The 13,122-nt window shown below is 41.7% G+C and overlaps 1 protein-coding gene across 1 annotated transcript in view; it reads right to left on the minus strand.

The window, feature by feature from the left end:
* Nucleotides 1–1,839: 1,839 nt before the first annotated feature.
* The window catches only part of TMEM178B (transmembrane protein 178B), a 205,413-nt gene continuing 194,130 nt past the window's right edge, over nt 1,840–13,122 (minus strand). Inside the window, exon 4 of the mRNA XM_053943069.1 lies at nt 1,840–2,090. Within this exon, the coding sequence (XP_053799044.1) occupies nt 1,840–2,090 (251 nt within the window). The remainder of the gene's footprint in view (nt 2,091–13,122) is intronic.

Consider the following 13,122-nt stretch of genomic DNA (forward strand, 5'->3'; position numbering starts at 1 on the left):
GCCTGCATATTTGTCATTGGTGCCCTCACTTTTGTACATGACAATTCAGTCATCCTCCTTCAGAGTCCCTTTGGCTACACCCTTGGCCCTTCTTCCCACCTTCCCCTCAGCCACTGGTATCCTGCAGAACCCACTGTCCTCACAGCCAAAATGCTTTTCTTCCTCTAATGGCCTTCACCTCTCTCTCCAGACTTAGCCGTTTGTTTAGCTCTTCTGGGACCTATGACCTGAATGATGGGAAGAGCAGAGGGAAGGCAAAAGGAGACAACAGGAAGAGGAGTAGCAGGAAAAAGAGAAAGACCAAAAAAAGAGAGAGAGTTCCATTTGCAGATTCACAGTTACATCATACAATGCTTAAGCTCATGGGAAATGGAGCTCTGTTCTCTGCATCTGACCCTTTCACATCCATCTGTACACAGTTCTCCCAGATGGAGAGAGGAGATGTCCATTGAATCCGGGCAGTTTCCAAATACAAGATGTGGGAAGGTCTTATTTGGCATACATGAACACAATGAGACGCATCTCTTACTTCTCTTCTACAGAAATTAGCTCCCTTTTTCTCCTTCACAATGGCTTTTGCTCAGTTGTCTCAAACATCCAAACCGGAAACTTGATGAAAGCCCATTCCATCAAATCCCTGGGAAGAACACTACCAGGCCTCCCGCCACCTCCCTTCTCCTTGGTCAGTCTTCCCTTGGATCCACCATCCTGAACTCTCAGAAGCTCCATGAAAAAGAAAACCTGCTGAAATCCACCAGAGAAGATGCACTGTCTCAGATCTGACGGCTTTCCTCATGCTTCTGCCGTTGCAGTGCCTCAGTCTCGGGCCACAAACATAGCATGGATGGTTTGGTGGATAATCACATTGCAATGTTTTAAATTTTTCGTTTTGTTAAAAAAAATAAATAAAGAGGGAAGAAAAAGTTATACACACATGTATCACAGCATTTTCAAAAGGCCTTCTGCTGCATTTACATTAGCAGTTCAGCCTCAGTTGTAAGCCTGGATGTAAGGCAGCTGGAAGATTAAAACCACATTGTTGGAAAGTCCGCTGAGATGTCCTCTTGGAGATTTTTATTGTTTTCTGGTTTTATTTTCTTAGATGTTTTATATTATTATTAATTATTATTATTTTCACTTGTTTGCTTCTCTCTAAAGTTTGGCAGGCAAAGAGAAAATGCTTTTCTACTTTTCCTCACACATTCTGTCCATTTTGTTTTCTGCATTTTAAGGAGGAAAAAACCCAACAAAACCAATGACACGACTTCGGTCATTTTGTTTTAAGAAATAAAAAGGACGTGGGTGGGTTTCTGATAATGGCCTTTAGGAGGTATGTTGTTGAAGTGGCTCAAATGCTTCATTTGCTTGCTGTTTACATTTTCCCTTCTGGCTGCAGTGAACATACATTTTCACTTCTGGCTGCAGTGAACACACTTTTTTTGTCATCCCCCACACACCTCTGCCCCGACCATGTCCTGTACAGATTCTGGTTCCAGATTCCCCACATGGATCCCCTGTTCCCCCTCCCAAATGGCAGTGGGTAGGTGCAACTGTAGGTTCATTTGACCTCTAAGTTATGATGCTGAAGTTAAGAGTTGGATGGAAGAGCCATGTGAGAGAAAAGCTTTCCCATCACTGTGAGAAAGAATGAAGCAACACAGAGTCCAGTGGAGATGTGAGTGCCATGTTGGACTCAGCTCTACCTTGGCACTGGCATTAATTTGAGATTTTTTATATATATAATTATATATACATATATATGCATGTATAGGCATACCTAGGCATATATATCTATATATATATGTCTTTGTGTGTGTGAGTGTTTGTTTGCTATTTGTTTTAGCACACTGTCCCATTCTCAGGTCTAGATTTGGGGCAGTTGGTCCTGGGGACAGGTTGGACAGAAGGGGCCAGAGTGCAGAAGAAGCCAGAGATCAGAGTGAGGCCCAGGCCCCCCCACGCACAGAACATGGACCAGCCATAGCCATGGCTGATGTCGTCGGGAAGTCCGTACAGGTAGCGGGGGTAGCGGGAGAGCTCAAAGTTGATTCCAGCCACACACGTGCACAGTGAAATGATGCAGAAGGTTCCTGGAGGAGAGTGGGAAGGGGAGAAGGAGGGAGGAAAAAAAGAAAGAGAAGTTAGAAGAGTGATAGACAAACCCTTTTCCAAGCTGCCTGAGAAGTGTTGGTTCAAGCAGTAAGGAAGTGCCTAAGGTAAGATGTTTGTATAGAGAGCGGCTTAGTCTGGAGGCTTCAGGGAGAAAGCACTGAGTGCCACCAGAGCCTTGAATATTGATCTGCTGCTGACAGAGCTGTATGGAGAAACTTCAACAGGAACACTTTTTCATTATGAGCACTCCCTTGGGAACCAGAATGCTCCATGGAACCATTGATTTTTCTGAAACTTTGCTTTACAGAGTAAATACAGAGTGAATAATCTTGTTTTGACATTTTTGGAAGGAAAAATAACCTTGAATTTTTTGTTTCATTCCAATTTTTCAGTGATAGACTTTATAGAATATTACAATATACTTGTCATATTCTGGCTCTGTTGAAATGTACATTTGAACTTACGTGGGAGATTTTCTTCATGCTTTTCTTATATCAAAATACAGAATTTTTCATTATACAGTTTCCTTTTAAAATCGCTAAAAAAATATTAAAATCCTTCACAAAACTCAGATTCTGCCCTCTGCATGACTCCAGTTTCAATCTAGATGCCCTCTGCCACGTTGCTGAAATCTTCAAAATATCCTCTTCTTGTTTTCCATCTCTGCAGCAATATTTCATTTCTTATTTCTTCCTGAGAACACAGTGAGGACAAACTTCCTAACTCTGTCAGGTGGTGTTACGGAAAATACTCATATCAGATGAAGGTGAACTTTATCCCACCCAGATGAGTCTAATTTTGATCTTTGGCCTCCAGTTTCATCAAAGCTAAACTCTGAGCTCCTGAAATGTCACAATTGCCACCCACACGCCAAATAATTGATAGATACAGATGCTACACACCTGCCACAAGAGATAACAACTCACGTCAGCATGAAGTTGGTACTTTATTTTTCTTCTCTAATTCCTCCTTTTGTGGGACTCTCTAAATTGCTTGGAGAGCCCTGGGCACACAAGGCAGCCTACAGGACTCGTGCTACAGGACACACACAGTCAGTCCTGTGTGTCTTCCTCTGTTCCTGCATGGATCAGTAACATGTGACATGTGCTACCTGCACAGCATGTCCTGCATCTATTCACTTACAGCTGCTGGTGAGGAATGTCCTCTTTTTCCTGGTCCCATCCCTAAACCAGCATAATCTTCCAAAGTAGTCACAATCTGCCTAGTTTCAGTGTCTTTCCTGTCTTCTGCTTAATAGGCACCCTTGCTTCCTTCTACTCCTTCCTGTCCCGGCTCTGCTTCTCTTCTGCAACAATTTTGCTGTTGTTTCTCTGCTGCTTTGCTCTTTTTAGTTGCAGTTGCATTGAATAAATGAATTTGACACTCCCACTGGGAACACAGATATAAGATTATTTGGTGAAGTGCCATGGAATTTGGTTGAGAAACTGGGAGCATTTGCAGAAACATACACCCATCACCAAAATGTGTGGACTTTGCGCTATACCCACCTTCTTTATTTAACAGGAACATCACATAGGCATTAAATATACAGGCAAATCTCTATCATGGACCTGCAGTGAGGTCACTGTTATTGTTCGGTCTCTGTTCCCTCTTCTGATCACTGCTTTGCCTGTTTGTATGGCCTTTTCTCCACTGTATTTTGGAATGTCACTTGTAAATAGTCTCTGCTGTAAAGGTCAGGTGCTTCCCCTAATGCCATGTACAGCTGCCCAGGATATTCATAAATTCTCATATTATGGCTACCAGCGAGGACCAGTGAGCTACTGAAGTAGGTACTATGCCTATTTCATTCAAAATAGCCTTCTTGCCTCCTACCAGCACCCCAGCAGTCTGCAATCAGTGATCTGGATTCTTGCAAGAGCCTCGTGAGATCCCAGGCTCTGGAATTGTCCTATACTACTTCAATGCACAGAGTAGGATAAATGGGAAGATCTCCATCCCAAAATTCATTAGTCAAAAATCAGGTTGTTTAATTAGAAACCACATGTCCTTTCCATGTTTTACTGTGTTACTTAGGTTATTCAGTAATATGAAGATGTTTGACAAGAATGTGGTTGTTCCCTGTGTTCCATGTCAGAATGACTAGAACATTGTGGGATCACACAAGGATCCTCAGAGGCACTTTACTCTGAACTGAGCTCTGTGGCTCATTTCAAATGGTTGTGGTTAGAAAAATGACAGGGAAGGCCTTTCTTTGCTAGTAGGAACATGGTAATTTCTGTTCTTTCAAAATATAAGATTGTTAAGAGAGGTGGGTGGGAAAATCTGTGTGGCCAGACTAAAGCTGCATTTGCTAAGTATGAAAGGGAAGGAAATAACTTTGGATTTCAAATGATCCCCGTGCTTTCACATTTTGTCTTGGCTGTTTTGTTCACAAGCTCTTCAGTGCAATGAGTGTTGCTTCCTCTTTGTATTTGAGCAGGGCCCAATATATTGGCTCTCCACCTTGCTGAGGGTATTCTGCCCCTTAACAAAGGAACAACAAAGAGAAGCAAGTAACAACACTAGAGAACTAAGCAAATCACAAGCATGAGACTTCTCTTAAAAAAGCCTGGCCCCTTTCTGGAAAATGTGCTAACCCATGATGACAAATAAAGACTGCCATCCACAATGTCACAGAGTGCAGAGCACAGTCCTCAGCCTGTCACCCCCCAGTGCTTCTGCAGGATGTCTTGTACAACACAGACTTATCTGTCTCTCTAGTGCTGTTCATTGCAGACACAAAAATACCATTTTATGCCATCTAGAAAAATCTTTATGGCCATTTTATGAGTCCTATGTGTTGCTTGCGTTCAGCCAAGCAAGGAAGTTCCTGCTTATAGTTAATCTGGCCTCTCACCAGGAAGGCTACTGATGAAAATCAAGTAAGGTTCCTACCTCATGACTGTTTAGTAGCTTTTCCTCACGAACTGGCAATCACAACACAAAAGATCATCCTTACAAATGGCACAGTTGTTGGCCATTGTAGTGAAAGAGTAATGAGAAAAAGAGATGCAGAACCTGAGCTTATCTGTGGAAATTAAGCCTCTGCTAGTCCAAGTAAGACATGGAGCTGAGGTGGCAGGAGGAGGGGGGCTGTTGCTCATGCCCATGACACTGTGCACTACAGACACAGTGCTTCAGAGGCAGCAGGACTGCAGGAAGTCACGACTGTTCCCAACCCTATGCTCCTTTTTCTCCCCAGACATCAAACTGAGGAGTTTGACTTCTTGCTGCAAACTGAGGAGTTTGACTTCTGCAGTTTCCTCCCAAGTTTTTGCTGTCAGTGAGGTATCCTTCTACATGTGCACTCTTGCCCCATATCCCCTGGAAACTGCACTGATACAAACTTTAATTTTATTTTGTGAAAAACACTCACCGCAAGCAGATGATCAGACCAGAAGGCTGGTAGTTCAGCCATGGCCCTGGCACAAAATGTGAATGACAGGTGTCAATAAGAGCTCGCTGGTACATGAGCTGCACAGGGAGATAAAGGCCACATCCTTCAGCAGCTGGGGGAGCAGAACTCTCAAAGTTCTTTGTGCTGGGATTTACACATTATCCTCCTAAGTGAAACCTAATGAATGAGACACAGCAACAGTGGGATTTTTGACAGGTAATTCATGTTTCACTGCAAAATGTTTCAATCAAGTGAGAGACGAAATTTCACGTAAAGCTGTGTCTGTGCCACAGGAACTGCTGTTTGACATGTAGTCAAAGCTTCATCCTGACTCCTTGTCAGGTAGCCTCCTTTCATCTTGGCCTGGTTCTGACAGTGCCTGTCCTAATAATGGGCTGATGATCATCAGTGTTTTGAGAACCTGAGCTATTAAATAACTCTTGGTTATCTTGAGCCTGTTTTTCTTATATATTACAGAACAATATTAAAAACTACACTGAACATAACTTTCATTTAGATTTGAAGGTCTTTTAGGACAGAGATGAATTTATTTGCTATATAAGATTGACGTCCTGCCATGCTTGCTGCAGGGGCAGATGTGGTCTTAAGAGGGATGGCAGGGAAAGGTAATGTCAGTATTGGTCAAAGCCTAATTCCATGTGGATTATGAGTCAGATCCCTTTGCTGTAGCTGTTTTCAAGCATGATTATATCAAGCACTGCTATGGGCCTCTGCTGCAAGGAATTAATTTTTTCTTTTTTGTAAATGTCCCTTTCTTTCCAATCAGCCCAGCTGTGTGAGGGTCTGCAATGCCTCCACAGTTTTTAAACGTCTCCTCCAGGTGAGACCAAAACTGCTTGTGATTTAAACACAAACAGGCTCAAATCATCCATAACAAATCTGTTTGAATTTTCCCTGATGCTAATATCCCCATGAACCATGTCAGAAGCCACATCCTTCACCCATAGATTTGGCTCGACTTCTAGGGTGATAGACCTTGAGGGATTTTCCAAGGTCCATGGTGTTCTAAAACAAGAACTGGTACCTTTCTTAAATGCACTGCAAATGAAGAGGAACCTTTGTGGTGCTAGTGCATAAACAGACCCTGTTGTCAGGAGCTTCATCTAAACATTCTCATCCTTATTATTAGAGAGGTGTATCTGACTAGAACCTGAAGGAGACATCACCAATTTGAAAGCATGGGAAATCCAAAAAGCCGTAATTAAAATGATCTGGGCACCAAGCCCATCTCTGAGACCCTCCTCCTACAGATCATTTGTCTCATTATTTGGAAATGGTTTGCTTCGCATCTGACAGAATGATGTTCGTTCTCTCCCTTCCCCTCACAACAGATAGAAATGACTCACAGACTGTGTTGTCAGATGTACAAAGTAAACAACCCCAAAAACTGATTCTTCTCACCTTCTGTTATTTTTGAAAGCATATAGAAATGTCAAGTATTACTTAAAAATTGGTAGATAAAAAGAGAACTGCAAAGGTATGGATTTTAAGATGTCCTTTGAAACCATGCAGTTTTCAAATAAATGTAAATCTGCCTTTTAAAGTATTTCTAGTAGCTTCTTGTGGCCACTAATGTCTTTGGAAGGAGTGTTGTTTACTTAATTATCATCACTTTATTTTATTATAGGGCTATGGGAGAAAAAAAATCTCACAAGTGAAACATTATCTTTACTTTCTCTCTGCCCTACTAGCTTTTATTATTTTCAAGGTACATCAAACAAACAAATAAAATTAGGCCTGATCCTAAAGTGCAGTGTGTAGCATTAACTATTTAAATTATATCCCAATCAAATGAAATTATTAAAGAATACACTGAATTCCCTCCCAGTACAGTGAGGACAAAAGCTTTTTGGAGGGAGGGAGCAGCTTTGCAGTACACTCCTTCTGTGCACAGATTAAACCCCTCAGCAGCACGCAGCTCTTGAGAACACTTTATTGCTCTGTGCATACACGCATAGAATATAAATTATTGCTTAATTATGTACTGTTCCAGCAGAAGCAGCTTGCAGCATCACCAATAGGCTGCAGAATAGCAAGGGGGTTACTGGAAAATTGCCCTTATGAAAAAAGCGGAGATGGAAGGATAAATCTGACTGGGTGATGGAGATTTAGTGCGGTGTCCTTGTGAGATTACATCCCCACCTGGGTTGGGACTTAATGCATTTTTGTCTTATACCATAGACCAGATAAACTGCAGGGTCTGCCATGATATTGCATTTAGCCACTCTCAGAATGTGGTTTGCATTTGGCCTTTGGCCTCCTGTCTCACAAGGTGCCAGAGGTGCCCAGCGAACGCCAGAGCTTTGCTCCTGCTGCGTGTCACCTCCGCTGTGTGCCTGTCTAGGGACTGCTGCTGCACAAGCTGCAATGTCTTATGGCACCAGAGGATTATGTGTCTTCAGCCACAACCTCAAATGCTTAATGGGGACCATGCTTAGGCTTGTGTAAATCAGTATCTTGTATATAGGAGCAATGCTACAGCAGCTGAGGGCTGAACTCCAGTTTGCCCTGCTGATCCAAGTGTCAGTCCATATTTCACACTGCAGATTTGCACATGGTGACATTTCCATGACCGTATCCCTTGGGGCATGGGACTGCACAGGGAGTGGACACCCATGCTGTGCACAGCCACAGCCAGTGAGCTACAGCGATGAGCAAGCACTCTCTGAAACTGTGAGTTGGCACATAAGGCAAAAGCAACACTACTTAGCTAAAGGCACAAAGGTTTGATGGACTAGGCAGAGAAGAAAACTTTCAGATCAAAGCCTGAGTGAATAAACTTCTGAGTACTTTAGCAATGGTGATTCCTATGACCCAACCAAAATAACCTAGCAATAATAGTGGGTTGACTACAGCCATTAAGCAAACGTAACAGGTCATGAACTTGCAGCCACAACACAGGAGACAGCAAAAATTGTGCCAGTTGTAGCACTGTGATATTATTCCAATTTTACTGGAGCAGAAAGTAAGAAAAGGACCTCAGTGTCAAAATGAAGAAAAATTCTAATCCAAAGTAAGAAAAATTATCCCATCCGTGTGCTAGCAAGCACCATGCTTGGCAACATACAGAGACTTCTGGCAGGTTCTTTCATCCTCTGCAGTGTGGAGCTCACAGCATGATCCAGGCAGAGGCCAAAAGATTAAATAGAAAGAGGCAGGTCTGAACAAACTCAAGTGACTCCATCACACCTCAGGTTTGCCTCAGATGATGACAGATAAGTTTAGTATCAAGCTGTACCTTAGGCAGGTGCTTCCCACCCTAGGCATTTGTCAGAGCTAAAGGGAAACTTGTGGAGTCAGGTTGGGTTTGCTTTGTCACAGGATATGTTCTGTAGCATGAGGAATCTGTGCATCACATTGCATCTGGTCTTTTAGTAATGAGCTCATTACACCTCTAAGTATGTAAGACCATTTTCTTCCAGTCAAAAGATTGGACAACTCTCAGAAGGAGCATCAGAGGATTCATGTAATCTTTCTTGTGCAGGAAATACTAAATTGCTGAAAAGTCTACTGATAGATGTTCTTCAAGACAAGTGAGACTGGAGAACAGGTACAACACAAGTAAATTCAATGTAGCCTTCTTCCATATTGCCTACTGTGTGCCACTATAAATACTTCTAGAGGGAATACTTTCAGGTCTAAAAGGATAGTTAGTTACATTACTTTTAAATCCTTCTTTTTGCTGAAGGCAGTACTAAAGAAGCCATAGGGAGCTTGGGGTGATGGTGGTGGTTACCTGATTTGGTTATTTTCCCCTTTAGGTGCTGGAGAAAAGCCTATCCATTCATTTTTGTCGAGTGACCAAAGGACTCTGCTTGTACAACTTTCAGGATCTTTACTGCAAAAGTCTCTGGGCATTATTGCTGTTTCCCTGAGTTGACTTGTTAGGAACAGAAAATCCTTTTCATATGTGCTGACACAGTTACTGAGAGAGAATAGTCAGAAATCAAAATAAGATGCAGTTTTGTCTGGTCAACAAAAACCACTTAGTGCAAGGCACCCCTATGAAGTTTACATCATCCACATAAATGCTTGCAAGCAACAAGCTAGACTGACACTGTACAGTCCTAAAGGATCATGCTGAAATCTCCTTTCCTGTTGCAGAGGAAATACCTGCTCATCTGCTGTAGCCCACACAACTGCATTGGTATGACTGATCTCTGTATGCCCTGGAAGAGACAGGTTGGGCAGAAATGAGGAAGGCCCTACTCATTTATAGTTTTTTCCAGTTGCTTTTAAAATGCAGTTTCTAGTGTCCAGTTGGACTCTGTTCAAGCAGAGTAGACCAAGTGAGTGTGGCAGTGTTTTGCCCAAGGGGAATGTTGTTTCTGAGCTGACAACCTGAGGAGACAAGAAAGTGATTTAAATCTTGCTTCAGCCTCTGCTTTTAACAAAAAGATCTGCCACACACAGAAATTTCCTCCCCATTCCCTCTGTAAGGTTTTTATTTCTGTCTAGCAAATTATGCCAGTATTAATCTTCCTTCTGTTGCATGTGCAATCTTTCCTCTTTTATGTCAGGCATGCAAACAACTCAGCAAAATTTCCTTTTAAAAAGACCAACCAAATAATAAATGCCAGTTTTGTTTTCCTTGTCTTCCTTTGGCTTTGGTGCATCTTGCCATTGGAATTTAGAAGCCAGCAACAGATCAAAGACCTAGTGACATCATTAAAGGATATAGGACAACCACTGAATTTTAAAACACACAGAATTTGTTTTCCAGGGCTGTGGGTGGGAAAGTCTTTTTTATTTCTACAAAATCTGTCTCTTCTGCTTTATTTCTACTTTATTTTACTTTCTGTCAGCCCCTCGAAGACCTACTGACATCCCTGAGAAGGAACTTGATTGCATGCCCTTCACGCACTACACTAAGTTGTCTGTTCTCGTAACTTTAAAAGGTACTGATGCTTCTGCCAGTACCTCCCATCCTGGTGAGGGAGAAATTACAAGTCAGTATAGCTGACTTAAAATGAACACACAGAGCAATATGAACAGTTCTTCCCGCTGAAAAGCCAGACAGAGCTGACTCCTTAATTTACTGCACACCAAGTTCAGGGAGACAGATTTGAGTTAGGACAGGAAAACAATGAGTTTAGAGGTGTGTATACACTACTTGCCCTGTCTTTTGCTCCAGACTATAAGATCTCTGCACCTCATTAAAGAAGCTTTTTCTCTCCTCCTAAGTGCCAGTGCTCTCCTGTGATCATGTACAAAGCTGATGAAACTGTGTTGGTATTTCTTCCCCCACAGCCTGCAAGTGCACATCTAGGAGCATCAGAAATGAGACACAGGGGAAAAAAAAAAAAAAAAAAAAAAAAAAAAAAACCCAAAACAACCCACAACACATTTGAAGGTTGACTTTGAAGTCAGCTGATAATGTTTCCATGGAGATCAAATGCTATGGAGTTGACAATGAATTCTCTTGTTGAGCCTTTCCTTCCAGGGGAAAAAAAGCCCCACAGAACAATACTTCTAAATGACTACACTCTGCAGTACAGTTGTGTTACTGACTTGCAAAAAACACATCTATATCCCACCCTTGTTTTCTTATGGAGATGTTACCTCAGGTCTCAACATTTTAATGCCAGGTGTGCCAGTATTCACCTAGAGAATCAGATATATTCCTGAGGTACTGGGAAAAAAAAAAAAAAATCTAGTGAAACCTGGCCTAAAATAGGACCAAGGAACATGACCTTGAAGCAGGTCTGTGAGACACACCACAAACTGTGCAGGGAGATGTTTTAAAGGAATCATAGGATTGCCTAGGTTGGAAAAATCTCTAAGATCATCAAGTCCAACCATTAACCCATTGGAATTCAGCACTGCCAAGTCCACCACTAAACCATGTTCAAAAGTGCCACACCTACACAACTCTTGAATGCTTCCAGGGATGGTGAACCCTTCTCTGGGCAGCCTGTTCCAATGTTTGAACACCCTTTTGGTGCAGAGGTTTTTCCTATTATCCAATCTCAAGCTTCCCTGGTACAATATGGGGCCATTTCCTCTTGTTCTATGACTTGTTACTTGGAGAAGAGATCAATCCCTTCATAGCTACAATTTCCTGTCAGGTAGTTGTAAAGAAGAATAAAGTCTCCCCTGAGCCTGTCTTCTCTGCAGTTAAGAACCCAAATTTCCTTGGCTGCTCCCCATAAAGAGGGACAAATCCTTAAAAGCAAAAAAAGACATTTTTAGAAACAGGTTGACTCTTATTTCCTGAATATGAATGCTCTTGGCCTTGTTACATTACTGCCTGATGGGCATAAAGCCTGTGTGACTGCTCTGAGCTCTGCTTCTCCTCACAGGTCCAAAGAGACCCTCATCAGCTACTTTTTTGCTTTCCACAACACCCTTGTCATGTGTTTGAGGGTTTTAAACAATCAAAAGCCTTTGAGAGGTTTAAACATTTCAAGCCTATTAATGCTGTACATTAACTCAAGCTTGTTCCAACTCAAAGCCTTAAATCACTTTAGCGCATAATGCAAAATTTAACCAAAAGCACAGGTAGGAGCCAGAGTGCTCATGTGTGTGGTGAGGGATGCATGGCAGAGGGGGGAATAATTTTGTTGTGCTGAGGCTGGTCTCAAAGACTTTCATAACCCATTTATGGCACCTCTTGATACAAACCAACCTGTGTCTCCATCTGGAGGTCAATCCACATAAATAAGTTCTCACAGTGGTTTATAGGGAGTTTTGCCAAATTTTTAAGCTCCTCTGCAGACATCATTAATTTAGTACCACCCACAGGAATAAAACATGATTGGTATCTCAGTTTTTTCCAGTCTTCCAACTTGTTTTGAATTATAAATACTCTTCAAAGTGGCCAAAGGTATTATGCCTTTGTGAAAACTGCATTTATCCCAAGCTTCAGAGTTCACATTCCAGTAACTTACTGCAGATCTTGGTTTTTCTAAAGATCACATGCTGCTGTTTAAGATCTGTCTGCATACATTTGTGCACACACATGTGCATTTATACTTGCCTTTACATAGAAAAAAAATAATTGATGTAAACTTTCTAAAACCATTCCTTTTTTTGGAAAAAGCACAAGAAACTGAACTTTCAAAGAATAATGTTGTATAAATGAAAAAAATATACATGATCACAGGAAGTACCTTCCATATTCAGTGTTGTGATTGATCTTGTCACCACAAGTAAACATTCTGAAGAATGGGTAGAGACCTTGATTATTAATGAAAAATAGAAGTCCTAGGTGCCCTGTGGGACATATCATATTTCCCAATGAATTCCAAAGAATGGCTCTTACTTTGTCCCTTTATCTTTCTCTTTGCTTCTTCTTGGCAGCTACTATGAAGGTACTTCATAACTGCCTAGGAGATGTCAGTCACAGAGCTTTGCCTTACACCTGCTACATTAAATTGCTCCATTTTTGTTAAATTATTCAGCAGTGGAACGATTCTTTTGAGACAGCAGGACCACAGTTGCGTAGAATAAATGCTCTTATTTTCTACCGTTACGTGCTATTTTCAAAGTACAGTGAGTTAAATTTGAAACTCAAATGACTCAACAGCTGGTAACAATCCATGGTTGCAAACACACAGATGCCTCCACTGTCATCTCCTAACATATGC

Source organism: Vidua chalybeata, chromosome 5 (assembly GCF_026979565.1).
Source record: "Vidua chalybeata isolate OUT-0048 chromosome 5, bVidCha1 merged haplotype, whole genome shotgun sequence".
Taxonomy (NCBI): Eukaryota; Metazoa; Chordata; class Aves; order Passeriformes; family Viduidae; genus Vidua; species Vidua chalybeata.